Source organism: Malus sylvestris, chromosome 14 (assembly GCF_916048215.2).
Source record: "Malus sylvestris chromosome 14, drMalSylv7.2, whole genome shotgun sequence".
In the NCBI taxonomy this organism is placed as follows: Eukaryota; Viridiplantae; Streptophyta; class Magnoliopsida; order Rosales; family Rosaceae; genus Malus; species Malus sylvestris.
Window position 1 is genome coordinate 5,376,945 of NC_062273.1, and position 9,924 is coordinate 5,386,868.

The 9,924-nt window shown below is 34.8% G+C and overlaps 1 protein-coding gene and 1 pseudogene across 1 annotated transcript; both read left to right on the top strand.

Moving 5' to 3' along the window:
* Positions 1 to 1,152: 1,152 nt before the first annotated feature.
* Positions 1,153 to 2,049, top strand: LOC126600035 (uncharacterized; annotated as a pseudogene).
* A 2,909-nt stretch (positions 2,050 to 4,958) lies between these two features.
* LOC126600276 (F-box/kelch-repeat protein At3g06240-like) lies at positions 4,959 to 7,151 on the top strand. Its single transcript, XM_050266860.1, has 2 exons — positions 4,959 to 5,183; positions 5,334 to 7,151. Exon 2 carries the CDS (start codon positions 5,410 to 5,412, stop codon positions 6,160 to 6,162), a length of 753 nt encoding a protein of 250 aa, XP_050122817.1. The 5' UTR covers positions 4,959 to 5,183; positions 5,334 to 5,409; the 3' UTR covers positions 6,163 to 7,151.
* The last annotated feature ends 2,773 nt before the right edge of the window (positions 7,152 to 9,924 follow it).

The window sequence follows — 9,924 nt, forward strand, 5'->3', positions numbered from 1 at the left end:
ATATATATATATATATTTGTTTTTGTGATTTTGAAGAATGTACCCATGTTTACACACACACACAATAGTATATTTATATTTTAATATTTGTAATCCCACAAATTATGGTTTTTTTTATTTAAAATCTCATTTATATAAACAACTAAAATTTTTAAGTTAAAAAATATAGTAACGTACATAGAAATAAATTATCACATTAATTTCAGGGACTTGGATAAAAAATTGAAAACCAACAAGGTATCAATCAAAGAATATTCATAGCTAGGGACCGCATCCAAAGTCTCTCTTTACACAATCTAACTTATTCTTTCTAGCCACTCGGTAATACGGTCTGGTGGTATTCATCTTTATTTGGAAGTGAGAGATCTTATGTTCGAATATCGTGGATGGCGAATTTGATACCAAATTAGGCTACCCATTGTGTAGTTTAACTGAATTCTCCCTCCCCTTAGTGTAACCCTTTTAGCATGTCTTATTTATGCTAAAATATTTGGAAATTTATGTATGTTATTCTTCTCCTTATGGAGGCCAATATATATACAAGGCTACATGCTATTTACAAGAGATTACTTTGCTAGACACGGGTTAGGCTCACGTTAACACTCTCCCAAATAAGTTGGTGCATAGATGTCGGGCTATGCCCAACTTGTAAAGTAAACAAATATGCTCAACCAAAATCTACATGAATTTATGAAAGTCAACTAAACTCTCTCAAAATTCATGTATTCATAACTCTATATACTACTACTATACACACCCCTAACCATTTCGTTCGACACTAGGTTAAATCTTTATAAGTTGTCTTACAACCTACAACCAAAAACAATTGAAGAACGTTGAGATTTAGTTCGGGAAGGATCTTATAAAATTACGGCTAATTTGGAAATAGTTTTAAAATGACTTAAAGTACTTAAGGTGAAAATATTTTTAGGTTCCGAAAGCACTTGAAGTGCATTTTGAAAGAAACATTTTTTACTAAGGATTTGTTACGTTCAAGCATCTACTAGCGGTGACAGTAAAAATAGATTTTTTAACAATTAGAAAAATATAAAAAAGCTCAAGGCGCAAGGCAAGGCCCCAGACCAACATTAGAATTAGGCCCATAGAAAAAGTCCACTACATCTCACAATCTAAACTAAACAAATCTACGCACCACCAAATCAGATCAAACGCTCCAATATTCAAATTTTCTTTGCGTTTTCTCGGCGATTTTCCGATGGTCACCGCCTCCTTCCTCTTCGGCCTCAAGTACTCGGACAGCCTGACGGTGGAAGGCATCTCCTTCTGCACCACTGTCATTTGCGAGGCGATCTCATGAGTTTTCATCTACCGCACCAACTCCTACAAGTCCCTTCACTCCTCCATCGACAAAGCGCTCAAGAAGCTCGAGACCATGAAGACCAACTCCACCTCCGCCACCAAAATTACCAAAAAGTCCAAGACCAAGAAGATCGACCGCGTTTAGAGCAGCCTCAAGGAATCAAGCCACAATTTGTCGCTCTTCAAGTTCAAGTCCGGCGCCGTCGTAGCCCTCGTCCTCTTCGTCGTCTTCAGATTGCTTAACTCGTTGTTCGAGGGGAAGGCGGTGGCGAAGTTACCCTGTAAGCCCTTTAGGTTGGTGATGAAGATGAGCCACAGAGGGCTGCAAGGGGAGGATGCGACTAACTGTTCAATGGCGTTTTTGTATTTTCTGTGCTTGATCAGTATTCAGACCAATTTGCAGAAGTTCTTGGGCTTTTAGCCGCTGAGAGGCACTAGTTCCGGGTTATTCCCCATGCCGCACCCGAAAACCAATTGATGGGTTCACTACTCAGGACTCCTCTCACTGCCTAATGGGTTTGTTCTAAATTTTAGTAATTTTTTTTCAAAAATTATTGTTAGGTTGTGATTTGTTATTGTTGTTGTTTAATTAGTGTTCTAATTCTCTAATGAAAATTAAGATTTACTTTTGTAATCATCATTGGGACTCTAAAAAGGGACGAATTTTACTCGTTGTTATCAATTTTCATGTATTATTTACCAAAATAATCAAACTTTTTTGTTAAGTAATTAAGCTGTGAACAATTTTGTGCACTTGAAGATGCTTAAAATGCCACTACATTGAACTGAATTATTTTTTTTTCTGAATTATGTGGCAATGGTTATGAGTAATCAAACTAAGTAATGTTAATGGTTCGATCATGCCGAAGCTGTGGTAATGCAATTTAATTGAGTCTCCGTTTGTTTCTTTCTGCTGTTAGCTTTCTCTTGTGGTCAGCTTCTGTGAGTTCTGTTCTAGTCTGGAATTGGAGCTTTCTCTTGAGAGCTAAATTTAAGTGGTCATCGTCGTCATTCTAGTTCTGCCTTGTATGTTAAATAAGTTGTTTAGTTGAACTTTATTAACAATTCATTTCGTATATACTGACATCAAAATGTATGCAACATTGTAACCAATGACCATTACAATAGTTTTGTTTTTCTGACCATAGTTCTGTTTTCCTACTTCGGGTCGTTTCACTTTTTGAATTGATTTTCAAAGAACCAAGTTATTCAAAGAAATACAGAGACACACATATGCATGTCTTTGTATGTGTTTGTGTACCATAGTGTTAAGGTAGATTGTGTTTGCACCCGGTCTCGATATTTATGAAGTGGAACGTTGGTGTGAGTTTGAATCTATGTATTGTCATATATGCTCTTTTGTTTTAGTTTGCATAAAACTATGTATGTGTTGCGAAAAGTCGCGTTTGTCTTTAGAAGTAAACGAATTAAACCTTGTTATCTAGTTAAAGGACTCTTCTGTTCCTCATAAACAGAAGTGCTTTATCACAGTTTAATTGTTGATAAGAGTTTCACGGCAGGATAATTACTTTTCTTTTTCTTTTTCCGATTAATACTATGGTGTTGTTGGGATATTAGCCTTGTTATAGAGTTAAAGGACTCTTCTCTTCGTTTCTTACCAGTTTGATGGCCTAATGACGGTTTTCGTGCTTTCGTTGGCCATCTTTAACATGGATGTTGTTTGGTTCTTGATTGTGATTTGTTCAATGATTGTCTCCATAAAATTAACATTCATGATGTTGATGAAAGCGTAAAGCTATTTGAATTTTGTTTGTTTGTATGGTATTTAGGGTTTATCCTGGTGATAAATTATTTTTATGAATGATCAGATGCGGTAAATCTTAATTCTTGCATAATGTCGGCAACCATTTTCGAATATCTTGAGTTCAAATCTCGTTGGCAAAAGTTCTTGATTAAATCCAAAAGAGGAAAGGACAGCTCTTGCATAACGGCTATTCTGAATTTCCAAGGGAAACTAACTGCATTTAGATAGGAGTATTAAAACACTAACATAAAAGGTTGGGTCGATACAGGTCAAGATGAATTTGAAGAGAGTCTTAACATAGGAGAAGTACAATAATAACCTAAGGTTTAAATATAGTTGCAACACTTTAATTGTATATATCGAGACTTTTTGAGATAAAACTTCACACATGAGGTCTATTGGGCTTGATACCATCTAGAGAATTGGGCCTAGATGGTTAGGTGGAGACAATATCGGTGCATGACAACCTTAGTCGTGAACAATTGGATTCACGATAAATATATCTGAAAATATGACTTTAGCCCTTGAAACCCGAGTTTCTTTACATAAAACCTGACATTGTCTTTTTACCTAAATAAAACCCAAAGACTAGGCTCCACATAAGCAAAATTCATTAATTATGTTTGCCTTCACACATTTTGCATTTTTCAGATGCCTAAAACACCCCTAATTACAGTTTTAATGTATACATTTAATTCTATGTAGATTTGAAGGGAGGGATTAATGAAAAAAAATGCATTAATGTTTAAAATCATTGCATAATATATCACAACAAATTGTATATTAATGCTTCTGGCAAAAAAAAAAAAAGCACTAATGTTATACTTTCCTTAAGATTTCATAATTGTTTTTCAAATTTGCATAAAATTAGACAATTTTAATTTAATCCTGTCATTTTCTTACCAAATGAAAATATGAAAGGGCACTATAAAATTTGCCCAGCAATAATACATGCAAAATAATTTACTTATAAAATAAAAGAAATGTTATTTGATTCAAAATAAATTTATCTATATTTTATATAATAATATAGGTGAACCATTGCACACATATATATTAGTAATAAAATGTGCCCAATATATATGTAATAATGCATGCAAATAATTCACCTACAAATAAAGGAAATTTGATTAAAAATAATATATCTACTACTTTTAATTTTCCTTTTTTTTTAACAAACATAATGTATCTACAACATAATTTACCTATTGTTTAATCTTACAAAAAAACTAATGTATCTACTGTTTTATTTTAATGGCAATAATTTATCTTTGTTTAATTTTTACAAAATAATTTAGGCACTGTTTATCTTGACCAAAACAATGTAACTACTATTTTAATTTACCTACAAAATAAATGCTATTTGATTCAAAATTAATTTACTTATATTTTACATATAAATATAGATAAATTATTTTTAACATGCATATAATAATAACAAATAAAAAAAATGTCTAATGTATGTAATAATCTATGTAAAATAATTTACCTACAACATAAAATATTAATTGGTTTGTTATTTTATCAAACAATATTATTTGATGCAAAATAACTGATTGTACAAAGGATTTTCTTTTTCATATGAAAAATGTGCCCTAATTGTTTATGAATATACGTTAATATATATATATGTTACTAATATTTATGATACAAGAAAGGTAAAATTTCCATAGGGTGAGTAACAATATTTATTGACATAATTAGGGTTTTGTGGCATAAGTTATAAATATATTGTAATAATTGGCTATATATTTGTCTACATGGTAGTCTATTTGAATTTTGGGTTTTATTTGAATGTTTAATATTATGTGGGTTTTTGTTTGAAAAATAAGAGTTTCAAGAGCCTTTCTCTAAAGAACCCATATATATCCATCAAAACTGCCTGTAAAAAACCAATAAATTTCATGACCTAAACATTACAAATTTCACACATCGTTCCCAAACAAGAGAACTTACAGTTGTCCCTGGCATTACATTAGAAATTCCTCATCCAAACGAAAGGATCGCAGCCACGAAAACCGATGAGGAATCTGAGTGGATTTTGAAGTTTTACTTTCAATCTCTCCTCCCAGACTCTTAACACAACCCGAATTCCAAGGTATGAACATTTTCCTTCATCTTGTTCCTCTCCAGTTACCTTAATTTAATTTCTTAAAGAACTACAATTCGATCCCTACCTAATAAAATTAACCCTTCAAAAACAACATGAGATCGATTTTTGTGTGTGTGTGATGTGATGAACGCGTAGGTGAAAAAAACCTACAGATACAATCATACAAAAGAAGTACGTTGGAGGGGGAGGAGGAGGAGGATTGATAAAAAAAATGGCAAAGCTGTGCAAATTGTCCGAAGAGATGGTGGTGGAAATTCTGTCAAGATTGCCTCCTAAGTCTTTGATGCGGTTCAAGTGCGTCCGTAGGTCATGGTGCGATCTGATCAAGAACCCTAACTTCGTGGAGAAGCACCTTTCCAATCCCAAACACAACAAATTGGCCTCCTCCACTAGCATCATTGTCAAGCGTACCGTCCCCAAGGGCACCAACATAAAGGACAAGGAGGAAAACTTCATCCGCAACAAGATCAACCTGACGCCAGATATGATGGATGTATTTTCGTTACTTAATGTTTTCGACGATGTTATTAATGATGGTGATGTTCATCATGCTGCAACTGTTGAGGTTGAGAACTTCTGGTTGAGGAAACTTCCTTTTAATGTAAAAATGTTAGGTCATTGTGATGGGATCATCTGTCTACAATATCCCAACGACATTATTGTTTTATACAATCCAGCAATCAAGGAATTCAAGCTTCTTCCCGAGTCTTGTCTTCTTCACCCTCCATGGCCTCGCCGTCATTTAGGTATTGACAAAGGAGAAGAAATCATCACGTATAGCAATGCCGCGGGATTCGGTTATGATTCCAAAACTAAACAGTACAAGGTTGTTAGAATTGTCAATTTTTTGCCTAGGCCTTCTAGTGAAGAAGTATGCATGCCTAGAAGAAAAGCAGAAGTATACACCTTGGGTACTAATTCTTGGAGAGTGATCGAGTGCGATATCAAAGCTAATGCCTTCTAGATGGCTTCCTTTGATATGTACTTCAAGGGAATTTTTTACTGGTATGCAGCTTCAGTTCCACAAGATAATGAAGTCATCCTTTCATTCGATATGAGCGAGGAGGTGTTTCATAATATACCCCTTCCAGATAACTTCCGTAACATCAATGGGTGGCTTAAGAGTCTTGCAGTATGGAATGACTCCATCGCTCTTTTATTATATAATAGAGGAGGTGAAAGGTTCATGGATAAAACACTTAAGCATTGGAACTTTACAGGACATTTTGATTCCACTGAAAATTTGGAAGAGCGACGAGCTTCTGATAGTTAGCGCTAATGGGCATATAGTCTCCTACAACTTAAGCACAAAAACACGAAAGTACGTTTCTATTCGTGGTGTGGATAATCCAAGATTTATTCAAGCTGCTGTTTATGTGAATAGTGTTATTTCAGTCAAGGGAGACAACACAATTGACATTCTGTCAAGAGAGACAACACGCTTAATTGAGGGTTCAGATGTTTCTGCATACATAGAAAGTGGTTGATTGCCATGGTGAATACATTCTTCTTTCTCAACTCATTGTGTCCGGTGTTCAAACCCTCACCCCTCCCCATATTCTAAATGAATTTAGAGTAGATTATCTATTGTTTGTCCCAAAAAATAAAAAAAAAAACAAATGTTTCTACATGGCAATAAGGACATTTTGTTGATGTGTACAATAAGGGTATTTTGTTCAAATTACATGTTTTCTTCAATGGATCCGTGCTAGTAGCCTAAACATTCCCTTTCTCTTGTGTGCTACTGTTGCGTTTGAATTGCATATAATATACATTACAAGAAGACGCCGATAATAGCTAATGACATTAGTAGCAATGGTTTAATATGCTGCGTGGAAGTTGATAAGAATGATAATGCTACTACAGGATCACTGTTTTTCGAGTCTACAGGTTCCTTGGGTTGTCATATGTTTCTATTTAATCCCTAAAAAAGAGTTGATTTTATGTTTCAAGAGTTGAATAATTAAGCATTGTATCAGTTTAAGGATTGAGGATAATGCTTTCTTCTTGTTCTTGTTATATGCTGGGCTTCTTGAATTGTTCATTTTTTTGCTTGTACGATTATCACTTCGATATATAATAGCTTGATCGGTATTGAAATTTGTATGATTATTAGATAGCATGTGACTATTGACATTTTGTACTGCATATGCATAAACACTCGCACAATCAAGAAAAATATGGTGCATGAGTTGTGTTAAGCGTTGAGTTGTGAATGTATTCAGAAGACGAAGAAGGCCTTGGAAATATAATTTCAAATTTGTATATATTCACTAGACATTGGAGGAAAGACTTGAATACATATTTGGGCGTGGAGAGAATGGCCTATATAACAAGTGAAAGTTGAGAATAAAATTCAAAAATTTGTGATTAAGGGATAGGCGGGTGCTAACTCATATTCTATAGTATTCGAAGCCAAGTAGTATAAGCATGGTATCGGACGTGCATGCTTGGTGTCCCAAGTATGTGTTAGTGGGATGAAAAGAGAATGAGAGTACATTCATACATCTCATTTGAATAATTATAATCCTTGTTTTGTGCAATAAATTTGTGAAATATTATATATTTTAATTCTTATTAGGCGAATGCCTGCTTCATCGGTGAACTAGTCAGTGGACTAGAATTCGTTGTACAATGATCTGCACTGTATCCATAAATCTTATTTACAATTCCTAATAAACTCAATTTATTATATACTTCGATTTGTTACAAATAAATTTTAATATTTTCTTATTTGCGAGCCTGACGTGACATTCCCGCAATTAAATAAAAATCTATTTTATTGGAAAAAATGTATACTTCCTTATCCTAGCTAGTATCCTACTGGTAGATTGTTTTCTTGTCAAAAACTGAATCCTGTTAGTAGACTCATTCTGCTATCCATTTGCGAAACAATATACATATATTATTTCCTACTACTACTACTAGTAATCGCAATTTGGAAACCTATTCCGAACCGGACTAGGAGAAAGCACATTGATCTATATATATGCATGGTCGCGTCGAGTCTTTCACTCAAACAAATTTCAGTCAATCATTCCTTTCCTTCACTCTCGATTTGTCCTTCCTCTTCTATTTCTTTAGCCATGGCTCTGCAAAACACTATTGCACTAATTTTCTTCGTGATGATGATGGTGCTTTCTGGTGTTTGTTTAGGTGATGTTTTTAAAGTTGGCGATTATGATGGGTGGACATCTAGAGGTCTCGTTGATTACAACAAGTGGGCTTCAACAAAAGAGTTTCATGTCGGTGATACTCTCATATTCGCTTACAATAGTCAATTCCACAACTTGATGCAAGTTACGAAACAAAATTTTGAATCTTGCAACACTACCGCTGCTATCGCAGTTTATACCTCTGGTTCCGACACCATCACTAGTACAAAAAACACTTTGCGCGACGCAGGTCATTCGTCGCGCAAAGTCAAAAAACGTCGCGTAAAACTTTGCCCAACGAACCTTCGTCGCGCAAAAACCGTCGCGGCAAGGCAGTGACAGAAGGCTTTGCACGACGCATGTAACCCCTTCGTCGCGCAAAGTGGCTTTGCGCGACGCATCTTACATCTCGCAAAGGGACTTTGAGCGACGCAACCTACGTCGCGCAAAGCCACTTTGCGCGACGCATGTAACCTCTTCGTCGCGCAAAGTGAATTAGATCACTTTTTTTGGTTTTGGTCAAAAATATTATTTTTTAATAATATTGTAATTAAATTCTAAACAATAATTAATTAACCAAAGAAAAATATTTAATTATAAAATATATGAAAATGTACATACAAGATGTCCGAATAAAAAAACAAAAAAACTACAAATAGTCTTCTAGGTGAAGTGGCTACTGGGTATCGGCATGATGAAGTAGCTCGGAGGTCGAAGGTGTAGTAGCAAGATCAGGTACTGGTAGCGAGATTTGGAGGCCGGTCATCTATATGGCTCGTACTAGACCTCTCATATGCCCGACATAGGCCTGCAGTTGCTCGTCCTGGGCCCTTATCTGTTCCCTCATCTACTCGCCCTGGACCTCATGATGACCCTTTAGGGTTGTCACTTCCTCATTCAATGAATCGACCTCTGCAGTGATCTGACGGAAACATCTAAGTAATCAATTGATTCAATGATCTGACGGAAACAATATGTGGTAGGTATCAGTTAATTGAAGAGAAAACATCTAAGTAATCAATTGCTTTAGTGAATCTTCTATAGTATGGTTGCAATAATAAGAACTTTGATATAGTTAAGTCTAATCAAACTATTATAAGTAATCAAATTCAAGTCTTATTTTCGGTGATCTAGTTATGTAGTTAAGAACTTTGATATCAAGCAAAGTAGGAAACCCATTAATCCATTTAAAAAGCATAACTTAAATTACTGATATAGTTAAACTAATCAAACTATTATAAAAATTAAAACAGAATAAGAAATGGAAATTCAAACTTTGATATCTATTATCTAGATGCAGAGATAGACGGAGTTGGACGGAGTTGGAGATGGAGATAGCTTTGACCAAAGTTTTGCTGAGAGTTTATTCGGAGTTGGAGATAGCTTTGACCAAAGTTTTGCATTTGAAGCCCAATACCCTGAGCGATGGCAATAAACCAAATTAAAGCCACTAAGACATGAAGACCTAACCCAAATCTTCTTCTCTTTGACCAATGAATAAAAATGGTAACAACATTACTTTTACATTGGCAGCCAATGAATCATAACTTACCTTACATTTCAAGTTATTG

Bases quoted from the DNA above. Each gene is read 5' to 3' on its own strand.
- LOC126600276 (XM_050266860.1), top strand. From the start codon at position 5,410: ATGGCAAAGCTGTGCAAATTGTCCGAAGAGATGGTGGTGGAAATTCTG.